Raw genomic sequence first — 18620 nt, 5'->3', positions numbered from 1 at the left:
ACAACTTCAAATGTTGTCCCCTATTTTCAACTAATGGGCTTATTTCTGCATCGTCAGTCATTCTCTCCTTGGGGAACATGTAGTCTCAGTATAAAAAGCTTTGCTACTGTGCCACATTACAACCCCTCGATATTGTGGGGAACTCAGAAATTAATGCCAAGCGCTGTGATGCTTCACTGTGCCCAGAGAAAAAGCTCTTTACAGGAGAAATTCATTAAATTGTTGACTGTAAAGGAGACAGTTTGTTTACTTGCAAATTAATGTCACTTCACTGCAACACAGTGGAGTATAAAAGTGTTTTTGAAATTAAATATAAATTCTATGAAGATAAGGGACTGTGCTGCATTTATCAGTATGGGGGGTGGCTGCAGTGTGACTTTGTTTGTTTTTGTTTGTGGTTTTTTTGTAATATCACCTCCTCAGAGCTAAAAATATTTTTTTTCTTGAGCCTCCCTGATTGACTTGGGAAAATGCATGACCCTCCCTTTACCGAGCCAGTTTCTGGCTATGATAATGGTGTCCTTTTTTTAGAGAAAACATGCCTTTGAAAACCACTTGCAGGTTTACAAATACAACCATTTAAAGTTGAATGCCCCTCCCCTAAACAAAAATTAAAAAACATTTTGCACCGTCCTCTCCCCTCTCATAAATAATAAACGGTACCTAATGGAGCCATTTCTCTGAGGTTTCAAACCAGGTATTTTTATTTTGTTTTATTACAGAGATAACTCAGTGTCAGTATCCACGGAAATAAACTTTAGATACATAAATAAGAATCTAAAGGGACAAATACATTTTGTAAAGATAAACCTGCCCATTAATTAAATACATGCTTAGTTTATAGTTTTAATCCTGAGTTTTTATTAAAGTTTCCCTCATTCTTCCAAACTCCTCTTTCCTTCCTGGTGTCCTCTATATCACACAAACTTTTCCACAATATTTGCTGCCCAGCCTTGTCCAGAAAATTAGGAAACTTCCCTTGGGCACATAAAAATGTCCGCTGTGCATTCCTATACTGTGCCCAGTAATCTCTCTTTGGCTTTGTTGAGAAAATGATTTGTTCCTCCAGGAGACCTCGGCTCATAGCCCTGAGACGTTACTGTTTGATTTCCTGCGTAGGTTTTTAGAGCTTTTTGCTGGGGGACCAAGGCTCTGGCTCCGGTGCCATTTGGCACAGACCCCCATGGGCTCCTCTTTTTTTTAGTTTCCTGTGCTCTCTGTTAATTTCATTACTTTCGCTGTGACCTCAATTAGCAAAAACTGGAGCTCAGGCGGTGACATTCTGCTCGACAGAACAAGAAACCTGCAGCAAAGCTCAGTGTTAGTGAGACGAGAAGTGAGAGGTGACAACTGTGTTCCTAACAAGGTGCACATTTTGTGTCCTCTCAAGTCTTCATGTGACTCTGTTAGATCCTTTCTTATCTGCTTGTTCTGCGCACAGTAGGAAATGCTATGATAATTTGGCAAATAAATTAATATATGCTCACTATATGTGGGATTTTGCTATTTGTGAATGATGAAAAGTAACATATTTGCACTGATTTCCCCAAAATCTTTGTCAAAAAATGTCTTTCAATATTAAATTTTTTTTAAAAATCTAATCGTTTCACTAAACAAACAACATCTAAGAGTTATAAACAAACATACTGTTTAATATCCTAGTTTTAGTGAACCGTATATTAAAGAAAAAGAATCCCACCCTTCAAGCCCTTCACGCTTTCACACTCAGGCAGCGCAGAGGCATGGGGAGTCAATATGTCAGCGTTTATGGATGCCCTGCGGAGCTGCACAGGGCTGTCAGGCCCCTATTCATGCTCTAATGGCCCCCTGAGGAGCTCGTCTCTCCGGGCTGAAAAGGCCGGGAGGCCCAGTGGACGCCCTGTTGTTGAAGGTGAGCGTGCGCTCTCATGGACGCGCCGCGCCTTCATCCATATGACAAGAGCCATAAAAGAGCATCGCTCTCGCTGCTTCTCCCTCTCTGTCTCCTCTGCTTTCTCTTGCGTCCCCTCACCCTCCCTCCTCTCTCCCACTTTCTCCCCACCTCAAACAGAGAAAAGGGGGCTAATTGTTTGTTGTGAGAGCCAAAGATTATAGAGCCTCCCATCTTTCTTCCTCCCTTGCCTTTTTCTCCTCTTTTTCAAGCCCCCTTCTCCTTTTCTAAAGAATGTGATTCTGTCCGAGAGACAAGGGAAGAAAAGTATTGGAATTTTCTTGAGGAATGTCGACGTAAAAGAGCCTAAAACTCTGACGCTGGCCGTGAGAGGTGCTGCATTTGGAAGCAAAAGCAAGGCGACCTTTTGTATTGTCATCAAGTAGTTTATTCTGAAGTCTCTGACAGCTCCTCCTTACGTTAAGTAAATTAAAAACTCTGTGCACACAAATTTTATAACTCTTGTTCACTTCTCCCTCCCTATCTTACCACTTGAAATAGGCTTTGGTTTGAGTGCCCTTGGCCCTCAGCCACCCGCTATAAAATAGTAATTGACATGATAGGCATGAGACAAAGCTGAATCCAATGACATCTGTCCATAAAGGTGAGCTGAAAATGATTTTATTTACGATAGATGGTGGATTTTTAATATCCTGATGTAAAGTTACACATCTCATCCAGATTCAATTTCAGCTAAATGTCAAATTACGGCCCGGAGAAGGTCACTGACAACCAGAGGAAATTGATGATGCATTTTGGCACATTACCAAACCCAGTAAACAGTTAACTTGATTTTGCCACATATGCGGCCTTTTTGCGAATTGTTTGGCATCGGAAAATTTTGATCTAATATATTTGAATAATTACGCTGAGGCTACGCTCACTTTTAGAGTTTTGTTTTTGTTTTCCACTTGCAGCCAGATAACTACAGGAGGAGATTATTCATAGAGAATTTGTCTTTAAACCACTCCGGTTATCGCTGTCGTCTATCTTGTATTCACACAAGGTTCCTATCTCAGATACATCCTTCGGTAAATGCCTTGAATCACATGCCTCCTTTAACTTGGCAACCCCTTTGGGATGAACAGGCAAGTGCATTAAGCAGAGATGCTGCACCATTCTCAGAAAAATGCAAATTGGGAAGTTGTTAGTTATTTGATGTTGCTGCACGATCCCCCCCGCCCCCGAAACATCCCTCCACTCCAGTGTTGGTGGTTGAATCGCATGCAGTCCTGGGGACAGGCAGGGCTGTTTATATGCAGGCCTGAAGCAGCAAAGACAGCACAGAGACAGATGCATGTCAGAGATAGCAGATCCCATCTCAGGCAGATGCCTCTTATCACAGGCCTGTTTGCATAATTAGGCCTTTTGATATTCACCCCCTCTGACTGACAAAAAGTATAATTGCAGTATCAACTACGACAAAAGGTAGGCACAAAATAAACAAGTCAACATAAATAGGGAGAAAAGACGCGGTGTTATTTTTGTCCTTTGGGAAAAAAAGAGGGAGGAAAAAACAGCATTTTAAACTAAATCTGCTGTCAGTCACAGTCAACTGGTGTGACTCGGTGCTCAGAGGCTGGTCCTGTGAATGCCTGCAAAACACAGAGCGTGAGGCCTGATTGTAATTATGCTGGAACTAATATGCTTTTCAAAATGAGCCATTATGAGCTAATGCTGCACTGCCAAAGCCCTGTCTGTTTTTGTCCCTCTGTCTTGGATAGTTTGCAAAGGTATGCCTGATATTGAGGCCATGGGTTATGATATCAGAGACAGTCTGACTGGGTTGAGCACTACTTAACTTAAGGCTAATGCTGCTCACAGGTGAGTCAGAGATGACAGATAAAACACCTGACACCTGCACCGCTGCAAAGGGGTGTCCTTTAAAATGTTTCTAATTGAGAAACCACTATTTCTGATTATTACATTTTATTTGCACAAAGAAAGAGTGATTTTTGTTTTTATGTGTCCCTTATTTTAAAAAAGAGTTGTGGTACTATATCTATTTATTTATTTATTTACTTATTTTGTATTTTGTTTGCTTTCATGGTTGATTTTGTAGATTTTTTTTGCCATTATTGATAGACATCTGGGGGAAAGTACAGATATTTACCCATTTTTTGTTTTAGTTTTTGAATTTACCCATTACAAGCTTATTTATGAGCTTATTCACCTTTTTAACTTTTTTTCTTGGTGTAATGAGAGGACTTAATGTCATGCATTTTTTCCAAAATAATTTAATCGATTTTTAGCTCCTACTTTTGATGATAATGCTTTATAATGAAGCCATAGATACTGTTTTTCACTCAAGACCACATTAAATAAGTATTCCACTGCTGTAAAGATGGTCTTGTTGTAAATTTGAGCTCTATATACATCAGAAAGATGCAAATACTTATGCTTACACGAACAAAGAAAACAGAGAAAAGAGCTGCAGCAATTGCTTTTGCTCAAGAGGAAGAAAACCTACAACTACCAGAATGCATTGCGCTGCACCTGACCAATAAATGCTCCAACTGGTGGGTGACTTAATAATGGATGTATTAAGACACCAATACAGCATTGGAGGCCGAGACCGTACTCAGTCCCATGAAAGTTGGTCAGTAATGCATGAAGCCAAAAACGCTCTATTTCCATGGTAACGGGCCCATAGAGTGTTGAGACATAGCTGAACGCGGCTAAATGGCTAACTCCTGAAAGAATAACTTCTGGTCGAGCGTTCTGCTAACCTGAATGGAGATAAAAATGTTTTAATCTTGCGGCTCCTCTAGACTTTCGAAATTTAATCAGCCCGAATGGATTAAACCCTTATAGTGAAACAAGTTGTTTCATTGGTGTTTTGACACTGAAAAAAAATATCCACTTATTTAGGCCCAGGGACGTCTCTCTCCCAGTGTAAGTCTATGGGGAAAAAGTCTTTTTGGGCCCAATTTGCATCACAGGACAGACCCAGACGGTGTCATTTCATTTTAGGCCACTATGTAAAATTGGCTTGAAACCGTGGCGCTGTTCCTGGGGACTTTGACATAATGCCAACTTGGTTATTTTTTTTTTATCACAGGAGGCAATATGGTGGCCGTCTGGTAACAAATGATCCCGAATTACAGTTAAATAGTAAGCAAAATATGTTTGTTAAAACATTTTTTAGGCATGAAATAGGCAACGCAGTAACAGAATATTGACTCATATTTGATTAGAACTGATTAGTTTCACAGTTTGATTTCAGTTTTTACAACATAAGACACAATATGTCGCCCACTTCCTGTTCACACATTATCATTATTATTATTATTATGCTTAGGATGTTTTAGGTGAGAGAACGCAACACAGTTACATAAAATTTGTGTATATTTGATCAGCGCTGCCTAGTTTTCCAGTTTGATCTGAGTTTGAGGGACAGAGAGAGGCGGATGCCACTCTTGATCCGCTTCTACTCTTTGTGTCTGTGGTGGCGGGAAAAAAATTCAGAAGTTATAATACAAAGCTGGTCAAAAATCAAAGTATCACTTTAAGAAATCAAATGCTCGTATTTAGCCAACATTTTCCTACAACTTGGCAGACATGAAGTTTATTGCCGTTGTCGTGTATCATAAATCTGTAACCTTACAGATCACTTGGCTAATTGCCGGCATTGAGTGGACAGCTGTCTGTTTAATCAGCATTACCTCAGCGTCTCAGGGGTAAAGGTGGAGGACTAGAGGAGTCCGAGAGGGTTGGAGGGAGGAGAAGAAGAAGAGAAGGAGGTGGGGGTGGATAAGAGGAGGGGAGGGGTTTTAGGAATCAGGGTGATGATGAGGATCCCATCTGCCTGTAGTCTGAGGAGTCTGTCTGTGGGGTCAGCAGGGGAGCATCAGAGGAGAGAGCAGCCTTTAAACCTCACAGTAACCTTAAAACTATTGACTAGCAGCGCAAGTCTTTCAAGAGCAAGAACTGTTTTATCTAAAAGGTCTGCTCAGAATTAAATAGGGGCTCATCCATGCCTTTAGAGATTATTTCTAGTATGGAATCGACCACGTTAATTCAAACATGGTTAACCAATTATGAATCACTCTCAATATGTTAAATGTGTTCATTCACTTTGCAACCATTGTTTGTTTAATAAGCGAGTTCCAGCAAAACAATTCTCCCAAACAAAACACGACTTTAACTTTTTCTCATCTCTGTCATTCGTCTGGAATAACCTGAACAAGGTGTTAGTATCAATCGGCCCTCTTTTAGTGATCCTATTGTATGTTTTAACAATTATATGTAGCTGTTGTTTCAAATGTCAGTGATGATCCTCAATTAAGCCTTTAAAATATTTCCAGTATTTTCCCAGCTGGCATTGGACGTCAGAAAGCCCATTGTCTTCCCGAAGTGGTCAGATATGGCTGCTTTGACAGTGCTTTCGATGTCAAAAACCCATCTTTCGCAGCAATATGATACGCTGTCAGACAGATCCTTTGGCAGTGTTAGGATACCCCACCAGTCAAACAGAAGGCACCAGTGCGATACATGGGTGAGCCGCACCAGTTCTTAATGTGGTCAGACGCACCTGTCACAGGCATGTGACGAGCTGCTGGACAGCAACAGGTTAAAACACTGCAGGTAACAATGTAATATTGGGAGCTTTAAAGTCCCTATACAGCAGGCAGGTGGATGGATCCAAAAAACCCCAGACTTTCACCCGGGAGCCCAGTGTTTGCTTTCCATATGAATGCAGAGCCAAAGCATGACGTTTTTTTCTAAACCTAACCTTATCGCATACTTTTGTTGACATCCCAACGTTGGTTGTGACATCCAGGAACATCAGCAGCAGATGCAGGAAGATGCTTAGCATGTAATATGTAGACATGTAGTCCACTGACAAAGCGGTGATATGTGACAGCTTGGGATGAGAATGTGTTCTGAAAAAAATGAAAATCAGGTTGGCAATATTTTAAATGTAACATAATTTAACAACAAAATGTTATGTAGAGTTTACATGATATTGTCACATTTAGTATGTTGGATTTTGTAATTAATATATTTTATTTTCACTGTTATTTAGTTAATAACTTAAAATAAATTTTTGTTATTCTACTTGAAGGTGACAAGGACATGAGACCCTTGGACATTGGAATTCAGTTACTTAACAACACAAGTTAAGATTAACAAAATATTAATGTAATCTGTTGTCAGTATTTTACGCCAAATTGGCGTTGGTAAAAGGAATTGTCCTGACATTAAATTCTTCTAACCTATTTTGGTACTTTTACTCAAGTATCTTACTTAAGTACAAATTTGAACTACTTAACTTAAATATTTTAATGTCATGCCATTTTCTACTTAAACTTCACTACAGAGGAAAATATTGTACATTTTATACCACTACAAGTATTTTATAACTGAAGTTACTTAACATATTTTTTGCACACAAAGCATATCCCAAGTGCAGCTGAAACAATTAGTTGATTGATTAGAAGATATACTGGCAACTATATTGATAATAATTTTTCTTTTCCCATGCAAACATATTTCATGGTTTCAGCTTCTCAGATGTGTTGCTCTTCCTTTTAATTATTTTTATTTATTTATTAAATTAATTTATTTTCTTTATTGAGTACTTTTTAACACTTCTTCAAACACCTTTTCCTTGGCGAACTTGCATCCTTTACTTACAGTACTTGCAACATTTTAAAAACAGGACTTTTACTTGTAACAGAGTATTTTTACAGTGTGTTTTTAGTACTTTTACTTAAGTAAAGGATCTACTTCCTTCACTACTGCTTGTATTGAAGCCATCTTATTTACAAGTCATGACATTCATTACAGTCTAGGTTAAGGTAGCTTTTACTCAAGTCATACCCTGTTTTATTTCTAATCTTAATCAAGCACTTACCTAGACAAAGCAATGCGCAAACCTGATTAATTCCTTTTTGTAATGGGCACGATTCTAAATCAATATTGGGGGAAAAACCTCAGAGGGCCCCTAGAGGAGAGTACACGGCAGTAATTGTGCCCACTGGATGGCACATAATTAGATTCTAATTGGACGATAAGTAATGAAACAAGGCATGAGTGGTTTATCGATATCCCATGAACCTGTGAATGTAATTACCGCAGTCATATTATACAAAGGTCTAATCAGAGTGTACCTTTTTGTGGCTTGCGGACTATTAAGGAATTGACCTCAACAGCCCTGCAGGGACTTTGCTCACTGAGTCTCATTTTGTCTGTGATTGTTAACAGTGGCAGAGGGAAAAAGAGGACATGAAATCAAGATTTTAAAGTGGTTTTGTCATCAAAAAAGACTGAAAAAATTGCTTTCTGTCTTTATACCAGTTTGTAAGTCGTCTTCTTTTTAGACGGACTGTTGTAACGTGACTGTGTAATAACCAGAAGTCAGTGTCTGTCTTCCATCAACATGGAGAGCAGCCATGTGTTTCTGTCTTCTGTTCGCCAAATGTAGTCGGCATATAGATGAGTTTTACGTCCAACCCCAATCCCAGTTGGCCCCATACAGCGTGTGCCATTTTCCATTTTCCCTTGCTCATTACAGGCAGGGCTGTTGACCTTGTGCTTCTGGTTCATGTACAAGAGCAGATGTGTTGGCTCTGCGGGGCTTAATGGTGAGCAGCAGTACAAGCTATTGTCTGTTGAGGTTTATCAGTCATTAGCCTGATAGCATGCTAAATGTGACACAGATTGCCACAGCGGTTTACTCGCAACATAAAGTCTTACGAAAGCACCTCAAACAAAGGGCGAGGAAAAGAAAATAATTTGAGGAGGAGAGAGGACTTTGGTGTCTTTCTCCGAGCCCCCTTGAGTATGTGTCTACTCTGGCCCCCACGACGTCTCCCTGTAGGACACAGAGGTGACTTTGGAAAGTGATCTGCACACTGCCGCGCTGGTCTCAAGTGTCGTCATGGCAAGTTACCGGGCAAATGGATATACGCATCCTCATGAAAACCAACAAAGGGATAGGTGGTGTATGTACATATTCAACTTTGTATGTTCAAGGGTGTTCTGCGGCGGAGTGAGCCCGTGCTTCAAGAATCAATCTTTATTAAAAAGGATAAGACTGAAGAATTGATTTAATGAATGCGGCCTCATGTCCTGCGGCCACATGTAATCCGCAGAGAATCATTGAGCATGAGCTCAGGGGGACAAAAATGTTCGTAGAAGACTCATAGAGTGGCCTGTAATGATAGTCTCCATATAATCCCATAATTCCTTGTTTAATTAAACTCTGGAGCTGGCCTTGAGACTCCGCCAGCTCTGTTGCTCTTTTGTTCTCACAGTTGTTATTTGGAGGCTAGGTTTGAGTATTCTTTTGTCCACTTATGTTGAAAGATGGGACTGGAGTGAGCTATAAACAGAGATCGGAGCTGTAAGACAATGAATTAGATGGTAGGAGCTCAGTGAGATGTGCAGGTGAGCGTTATAGTTTTCATTCGAGCTGAATAACGCAGGGCCTCTGTCAGAAGCAGAAATCTCTCCATACACCCTCTCCTTCAATATCTCCCTTTATTTTCCCTCTCCCACACTTTCTGGACTGTGCATGATGCAATCCAACTAGGCCTGGAGCAACACTGGCACATCATGCCGCCTTGTCAATGTCTCAATGAGGAAATTATGAAAATATGAATTTTATGACATGAAATGAAAAGGGCCATGTAGTTTGAATAGACATGCAGAGGAGGTGAAAATGATGCAATTTTCTAAATTCAGTTATAATGGTAATGTGCAATGGTAATGCGTATTTGCTGTCAAAAATTTCCCTGTCGGCCCGGATTGTACAGCTTTGTGCTGTATCTATATTCCTCGAGCAAAAATTCAGCTTAGTTGAATGCCTAAAAAGTAATGTAAAATATGTTCTAATTCATTTAATGACAGCAGATGGAAACACATGGGGCTGAATGGTTTTGGTGTGATATTGTGTTCTATTTTATACACTTTGGCTGAGCTGTGTACGAGCAGTGTGCCCTGGGCCAATGAGAGAGAAAAGCAGGGTGAGGAGCAGCAAGGTGGCCTGTGCAGATTAACCCCTCTACCCACCGACACCCCCGCTCCCCCTCAGCCCTCTGCCTCGACAGCCTCTGGGGCCCCTCACAGAGGCAGGATTGTGTATCAGGGCCTACTCTATATTAAATAAATATCCACAGATTAAGATAATATTCTCCCAGTTGTATATCCAGAGAGGAGTCGCTGTCATTTGAATCCTCTGTGTTGCCAGTCCCCGCTCTCTGGAGCAACAAAAGATCCTCCAAAAATGCAGATAATGCTGTTAGAGCTCCTTCTCGATCAGCTGCAGCTCACAATTGATGCTATTTTCTACAGACAGCCCTCAGTTAATTCACACAAAGCACTCCTTAACTTGATTTCAGTCCGTGATCACATAGATGGCCTCTCGGTCTCTTTCTTTTTCACCTCAGGTAACCGCACAGACGAGGGTTCAGATGTGGACTCAGAGCCCGACCTGCCCCTTAAGAGGAAGCAGAGACGCAGTCGCACCACTTTCACCGCCGAGCAGCTGGAGGAGCTGGAGAAGGCTTTTGAAAGGACACATTACCCAGACATCTACACCAGAGAGGAGCTGGCTCAGAGGACAAAACTCACAGAGGCCAGAGTACAGGTTAGACAAACTGCTGACAGCACCAATGATGTCAATTCACCCCGCTTATTAATACATATACAAACATATGGTCTTCAGTACTGGGAAGAGTACTTCTGAAATGTAATAGGTAACAGATTATTATAGTTACCTTGTTAAAACATATGAAAAAAATACTGCTGCTATTTTAATTACCTCACCAAAGTAATTTTACTTATTACATTTGAATGCCTCTATAACAAATATTTTATTCTGGGTGATAAATCTGATGGTTTCACATCGAACATTTTCAACGCTGGTAAACAAACTTCACACTATACACTGATGTTAGAGTCCTTCTCTGATTTCAGAAGGATAGTGCTGTTGAATATCCAGCACTGAAAGACATTCTCCAACATCATGGCCTCACACCTTGGCATGGTCAGCTGGTTGCAGCCAGCCATGGCAGTCTTTGTTGCTTAGAACGATAATTATTGGTGTGATTGACAGATGAGACATAGTGCAAATTCAAGAACCAATCAAAAACAGTGCTCAAAATTTGAACACATGCTGCCACAACTGTCCCAACGATGTTGTCTAGGAATATTCCTGCATGCCTAAAAGATGTAAGGCAACAAAATTAATGTTATATTGTACATATAAACATTTTACCAAAAAAATATATGGATGTAACGATCAATATTTTGATAAGTAATTTAATTACATGCTTTTTCTCACTAACTCTAAGAGATTACAGTTTATTTTGTAATTTCAATACATTACGCCAATACTTGTAAGTACTTACTTTCCGACAAAATATACAACTCTAAAACTTTCTACCAAAGACATTGTGTCTGAAAAGATAAATCGCTAATAACGTGATTCACCATCATTGTACTGGTGTGGACAGGGACGCACCATCAGAAGAAGCAAGCCAGGCAAATGCTTGGGCCCCCCCAAAAGAATTTGGAAAAAAGGGGCCCCTGATGGCCACTCATATTGGCCCATTTTGCAATGACATCTATAACCCCCTTAAACCTTCCCAGTGCACCGCTGCTGCCCCAAAGAGCCTCTTTTAGCTCAGTATGACCTCGATGGGCCTTGATGGGCTTCTTTGCCTGGGGGCCCCCCAGAGTTGGGGATTGCCACTGGTTGTGGAGGCAGAAATTTCAGAGATGTGTGTCTCAAAACTTGGACAAATAAAACTGAAGCTATCTGCATGGCTAGAGGGAAATGAGGAATTATGTTTTTTTTGCATGTCAGATGCTTTAAATACGTGTATTTTAACTAATGCTAGCTGTAAAAACTTAACTTGACAACAACAACATGTTGTAGTCGCTCAGTGCTGAAACTCATGAAGAACAAGAGGCTCACACTGTGTTTCGCCTGGTGCAGGCCTTGCATGGATCTGTGCTGCCTGAACACCAAATACCATAATTCCCGTAAACACAGGGCATAAGATATCAAATTTTATGCTCTGAAAACTTTTACCCAAAGCGATTATTTACTCATCAGGAGGATGTTGCCCTTTTTACCGTACTGTTCATGTATTGCTGCTTATCATTCATGTTGGAGATGTTTGAGAGAAAAACTCCCCATCTTCACACCTCAGACCTTCAGACTGTCTGACAGCACGGGTGCCCCTGCAGTTGCATGTAAGATTGAAGGAAGATATGTACAGTAGAGTTATGGCAGCAGCTGTTCTTCCAAAGACGGAGAGAGGGAGAAAAAAAAGAGGAGAGGAGAGAAAGGGAATGCATTCCTGATGGATTTCTCATTTCGGCCTTTGGCCAGGATCTCATCCCATCACTTTCAAGCTCGCCGCTGCTTGTAAAACCCTCCACATATCACACAGGGTTCCTCATCCTCTCCAGGGACCCTGTGCCCCGACAACAACATTAATCAATCAGCCGCTAGTAAAAAAAAAAAAGAAAGAAGGGTCTGGGGCACTCCTCTCCTCTTACCACAGTCGTTCACACTCCCTCTGAACCCCCCAAACTCCTCACCGCATGCTAACTGTTCATCACACTACAAACATGCAGTTGGGGTAACTAATTCCACACATGTCTTTGTCCATCTTGAAACCCCCCAACACGCAAGGATGTCCTGCATGTCTGAGTGTTTAATGCCTCACTCAAGGGAGGAGAAATTTATCTCATGGCTGTTAAAAGGCCATATATTAGTTTTTCTTTTAGGGTGTAAATGTGGACAGGAGGTTGAAGAACTGAAAGCATCTACTCTAATACATTTTCATAATAAGTTTTTGGAAAATAAATTCAATTTTACAGTTTGTAAACTGAGTTCCAACAATCTTAATATGGTTTCATACAGCCGCATAATTGTCCAAACCACATTTTTCGCTTATTTTTAAATGCGATGCACGAATGCATCAGTCTAGTGCAAGTCAAAGTCATCACGGAGGACAGCAACACCTCAGGTTTGAAAACAAAATCCGCTCTTGTATTAGCGCTACCTGCGTATTTCTGGAGCCTGACAAAAATATCTAAACATGAAAGCAGGAGAGGGAAGAAAGGAAGAAGACGGAGTGACTGCTGTGTGTTTGCTGTTAGATAATAGACTTAAATGATGTCATGTGAAAACCTGAGGAATTTGAGTCATGGCTATAATTTGTTAATGCTATTTTCCTCGTAATCTAATTCTTAAAGGCTTTGAAAGTCTCAAAAGGTCAACTCAAACTTAATTTTCGGAGAAGGTTACGAGGTAAGGGGCTCTGGTAGCCAAAATAAATAATGCCTAAAGTTAAAACGGAGTTTGGTAAAGCATGATGTGGATCTATGACTATAACATAAGACTGATTGTTTCAATTCATCTCAAAGGAATAATTGTTCTTTCAGCTACTACTAAAAAAAATCACATAAAGATCAACATCGAAAGCTTTTAATGAAGAATAAGATTATAAAGATGAATTAGATCTGGAAGAATTTGGTTTAAATGTGAATTTGATAGTGTGTGCATGTGGGCGTTCTGAAAATGTCCACCAGCTGGGCTCTCACATAGGTGCCCAAAAGGCCCATCACAGGGCAGCAGAGAGGAGACCCTTTGGCCTGAGAGCAAAGCTTCTCCAGCACAGCTGCAATGACGCATCTTCCAGATGTCGTTTGCAGACAAACTGGTGTTTGGGGCTGAGAGAGAAAGTAAAAGCAGGGGGTGTCGGAGCTCACACAGACTCATATTTTAACTCGTGTCTGCGGTTATGGTTCTGTGTTACCCGTTAGTCATTAAACATGGTGATAATGTGCAGAGCAGTTTTTTCCAGGTTGGATTCAGAAGCAAACTGCACCCGCGCTCTGCCGCCAGCACCCAGAGCTGTGTTGTAAATTAAAGTGCTAGATTCTTGTGGAAGTGATGAGTGTTTGGCTTAGCGCTGACTCACAACCTAAACTCATAAACAGAGCTAACTCCCTTGTGTCTGCCCTCGCCTGCCATTTTAAGACCCTTTCACCATCCATCTTTATCAGCCCCGCTGCCCCTTTCAGCAGAGCTACCAGCGCTGCTTCGCTACCACAAGCCATGCAATGGTTTTATCACCCCAACTGACAAATTGTGCGATATGATCCGTATCTCTCAGCAATTAGTTCCAGGCTGTCTCAGTGGGAGGGGACACTGCCACGTCTACCTTCAGTATGTGCTCCACTGATGCAGTGTGCGCTGCCACTTTCCATCTGATAACCCCTCAGTTTTAACAGGAGCGGGCGGAAGAGCCACTCCATGAGCTATTAGACGAGAGGGCATTATTATTGTCTGCTCAGAGTGGACCAGGTGGGGGTGGCGATCAGGGGTGCAGGCAATAGGCTGCGGGCCGCTGTAAATCAGCGCTCACAGATGAAGCAAATTACATTCTCTATTTAGACTGAAGTTTTTAAGAGAGTGACTCCTGAGTCTCGGCTGAGGCTCATCATCTCAGCACGCCGCCTCCGGCTCACTTTACCGAATCTGTCACATAGATCCTCTTTCATTACCAATAAACATTCTGCATGTAGCTATTATACTCTGTAGAATCTAATAAGGTATAAGCATTGCTTTTTACGAAGCGTGCAAATCAATTTGAAAAGTTTCTCTCTTTATCTGCGGCTTGTGCTGGACTGTCAATGCAGTGGAATGAGCACAGAGAAAAGACCTGTATGTGCACAGGTTTTTATAGCTTTTTGTGAAAGACCAGTCCTGTCTCCTCGAAATTACATTTAAAATTATGTTTAACTAATCTGAAATAGCAAATGTGCTTTGAGAGAGACATTTTGAAGGAAGTGTAGAGCTTGGCGAATCATGTTTTCCTTGACTTAGTGAGGAAGTGTTGCTAATTAATGTACCTGGCAAGTCACAAAATGTTGACAGTGAACGTATCAGGAAAATGTTCACCAATGACGTATTTCAATTATTTTCCACCAAAATAAACAATCTTCGGATATATTGTCCATTCAGTGACTACAAGTGGTGGATAAAGTATCTGAAAGCCATACTTGAGTAAAAATACAGATTTCTTACCAGAAAATGACTTTGGTAGAAAGTAAAGTCACCTATCAGAATAATACTTGAGTAAACATCTAAAAGTATCTGACATTTACTGTACTTAAGTATCAAAAGTAATTTATGATATTAAATGCAGTTACGTATTGAAAGTAAAAATACAAGTAAAAGTTTACTTCTCTGTAAAATGAACATCCCTGAAAACAGAGTGTACATTGCACATGAAGAAAAGCAAGTTGTGTTTTTTTATAACTTATAGCTATAAACCTTTAAAACCTGGAGTGACTTCACTTTTCTTGAGCTGCTTTCAGACTTCTTTCACAGGTATTTAAACCTTTAAACCTTGAGCAAATTAGTGTGATTTCCTTCAGAAACATGGGTAATAAGGCAGTGAGCAAACTGGTAAGAAATGTTCCGCAAACTGCAAAAAAATTAGTTGACTTTTTTTTTTTTAAAGCAAGGGGAAAAAAGATAAAAGCTAAGGATATTTTTTTCATAGTTATCATAATTACAATTACATATTTAAAATCACATAACAGAATTGTAAGTACTTTTTCCTGGTCATCTCCTTTTTTTTCCTTTTTTAAAATATAAAATATCGGGTAATTTTCCTATACTTTTTAATAAATTCTTGTTAATTTTTCAGTCATTTCTTCTTTGGTTCTTCATTGCCTTCTCACGTATTTGAAGGAAATCAGGGCAATTTGCTAAAGCTTTAAAGGGTTAAAGAACAAAATCCAGTTTTTCCCTCCCACCTATTTCTATTTCTATTTATCCATCCCCTCCTTACTTCCTTCCTTCCTTTCCTAATTAGTAGTGAGTTACTAAAATGCTTAGGGCTGGAATAAAACTAAGCTGACAGAAATATAAAAACTCAAGTAAAGTACAGATACTTCCAAAAAAGTACTGGAAGTTCTATAAAGGAGCATAATTCCTGAGTCTGGGCATGAACCCGAGGTTCTCATGACAAAGTCCTGCACTTTGTAAGCCCGTTATCCTCCATACTAAGCCTGCATGGTACATGAATGTGTTGTTTTGTTTCCTGTAAGAAACATTGTAATCCCGGCAGCTATTGCGTTTTTAAACGACAAAATAAAGAAAGCAGTTTAGTAACGTACAAATGTAATTTCTAGGAGACAGGGTTGGACAGACCATTGCAAGCAAATTCAAACTCACGCTTTTAAACAAGTTTTCATCGCAGCAAGTTGAAATGTAATCCCATAGGGAGGTATCAGGAGGTACTACACAATTTCCTGATTGTTATAATATCAGTCGAGTACCAGCGGCAAGAGAGGAAAACACAATGGAGCCGAGTGGTGACAACCAAACCCAACAGGCAACTGTATTCCCGCCAGTATGGGTTTATGTTTCATAAAGGAATAAATAGGATTTGTGTAGATTGTAGGGGAGAAATTGTTGCAATGCATCAGTGTGAATGTTCTAACAGTTTCTTATTATTAGAATTTAAATGACTTTGGTACAGTGCTTCTGTACTCCTGATACTTATCAAGCTAATCCCACTCTCCTCTCAAATTCACACTCCTAGCTACTTTAATTAGCATAGTGCCAGTCTGGAAGGCAAGCAGGGAGGGAATCAGAGAGAGAGAGAGAGGGGAAAGAAGAGGGGAAGGAGAGAGGAGGATGAGGAGGAGGAGGGGGGGTATTGCGTGGTATGAGACAGAAGAGGATTTGTATGTTGAGGCTGGTTGCATCACCCCTCTGTGTTTTTGTGGATATGAAGTCAGCAGCACATTTTGTTTTGTCATTATCTCGGCTCTTGGTATTCATCTACCGAATGTTGCAAATTGGCTCCAGAAAGGCGTCACACATTCAGCGCTCGTCTTTGACGAAATAATTCATGGAGGATTGTCTGAACGGGGGGAATTCTGAAATATGAGTGATCCTATTTAAGAGAAACAACACAGAGAGGTTTTTCACTGCAGTGCAGTGTCACACGTTTATGATGTTTGTGAGTGCATGTTATCACTGATCAGTGATAAGGAAATGCAAAACGCCAGTTGATTGCTAGGAATTGATTCTGTCGGCTGAGGGTGAATGGGAGATTAAAGGCAAATGAAGCAATGCAATCTGGGGGCTAAAAATGTGAATGTGTGTTATCCGATTGAGGTTTGCAGCCAGACCCTCTTCTGCTCCACAACAACCTTCACTCTCCTCCAACCCCAAGCCTTCCTGCTGTCTTACAAGCTCGACTTAAGATGCTACTCCCATCCTCCCTGCCTCCCAAAACTTTCCCCATAACCACTCATAGATGCAGTGCATACGTCTTCCAAGTGCACTGGATGCAGGGAAACCTTTTAGTCCGTGAAGAGGAAACAGAAGTGAGCCACACGAACTCGTCGGCACACTTGTAGGTAGATTGCGGAGACATGGAGGAGCGCCGCAGCTCTCTGTACTGCAGAGAATTAAACCGGATTGGGGAGAGCAGAGGAGAATCTGTGGTCCAAGGTGACTTTGTGATCAGGTTCCAGAGCGCAGCCTCAAATCCTCAGCTTCAGGCTGTGTGTTAGTCTGTGTGAGAGCAAGTGTGTGCACATAATGTATGCATGTGTGTGATAGCGTATGGGCACTCGTGCGCATGTCTGTCACCACTTGTGTGTTTATCCCAGTCTGTGCTGAGAGCCGGACAATTGTCCACTCAGACGGTGATGCATGCCCATACATTAAAGTGGACACAGTGCACACTAACTCATAGGGGCTGCAGCCTGTTTGGTAATTTAGGTAAGTTTGTTGTGTTAACATTAAAGCAAGTCTGTTTAACGCCTGTGAATACTGTAAATTCCATAAATTATAAGGAAACCCTTAATTAACTATGTCTTTTCTGACAGCTAAAGGGACTGTGATCAGACAACCCTGCCCTCTTGAAATAATATTTGTAGTCCACAAATTCAATTATTCTATCAAAATGATAAGGAAAGGTCACAAAATGTTTATCCTGAAAGAGTGAGTCAAATTTTTGTCTTTTATCTTAAGTCACTTGGTTCAGGTTCAGGAAAGATCGGGGTCTTGGTTCAATATTGAAAATATCAACAGCAGCTTAAAGTAGGAGACACAAGACTTTATCAGCTTAACCAAACACACAATCTTTGTGCAATTATAACAATTGCAAAACAGTTAAGTTGTTTGTAAATGTACTTTTAAGGAAGGTTTAATCAGAAAGGACACATGCTAAAAGATGACAACCAAGAGATGACACGTTCCTGTATAATGACAGCCAATGCAACCTGTTCTCATTTCCAGGTCATCAAATACCAACGCACCATTTAGGTTTAGGCCATGAAACTACTTGGTAATGTTTAGAAAAGAGATCACGGCTTAAGTTCAACCTATAATCAGGCACAAAAAAATCAGGCCCGATCCTACATGAACCCACATGGTCTTTGTCTAAACCTGACCAGACCCCAAACCACAGCAGAAATTTGGTTCTAAGCCTAATTAAAAACCAAATTGCCACTGCAAAAAATACAAATATGTATTAAAATTAAAACATCTGTTACAAGCTTAAGTCAACTTAAGTGCTTCTTAGTGCTGTAACAGACATTTGTGAAACAATCTCGCAAACCTGACCTGATTGAAGCCTGAAGGGGTTTTGAGAAATTTCAGCCCGGCCTGAACCTTGCCGGTTGGGTCATG

The 18620-nt window shown here is 40.6% G+C and overlaps 1 protein-coding gene across 4 annotated transcripts in view; it reads left to right on the top strand.

Annotated features, from left to right (window-relative positions):
* pax7a (paired box 7a) overlaps window positions 1-18620 on the top strand; it is a 56632-nt gene that overhangs the window by 15716 nt on the left and 22296 nt on the right. For all 4 annotated transcript variants that reach the window (XM_088089443.1, XM_088089440.1, XM_088089441.1 and 1 more), the window contains one exon: window positions 10327-10526. In XM_088089443.1, the coding sequence (XP_087945569.1) occupies window positions 10327-10526 (200 nt within the window). The remainder of the gene's footprint in view (window positions 1-10326; window positions 10527-18620) is intronic.

This window comes from Plectropomus leopardus, chromosome 2 (assembly GCF_026936395.1).
Source record: "Plectropomus leopardus strain MGB_pleo_1.0 chromosome 2, ASM2693639v1, whole genome shotgun sequence".
In the NCBI taxonomy this organism is placed as follows: domain Eukaryota; kingdom Metazoa; phylum Chordata; class Actinopteri; order Perciformes; family Serranidae; genus Plectropomus; species Plectropomus leopardus.
The sequence above is the reverse complement of the archived record's forward strand: the minus strand, read 5'-3'. Positions and strand labels throughout refer to the sequence as shown.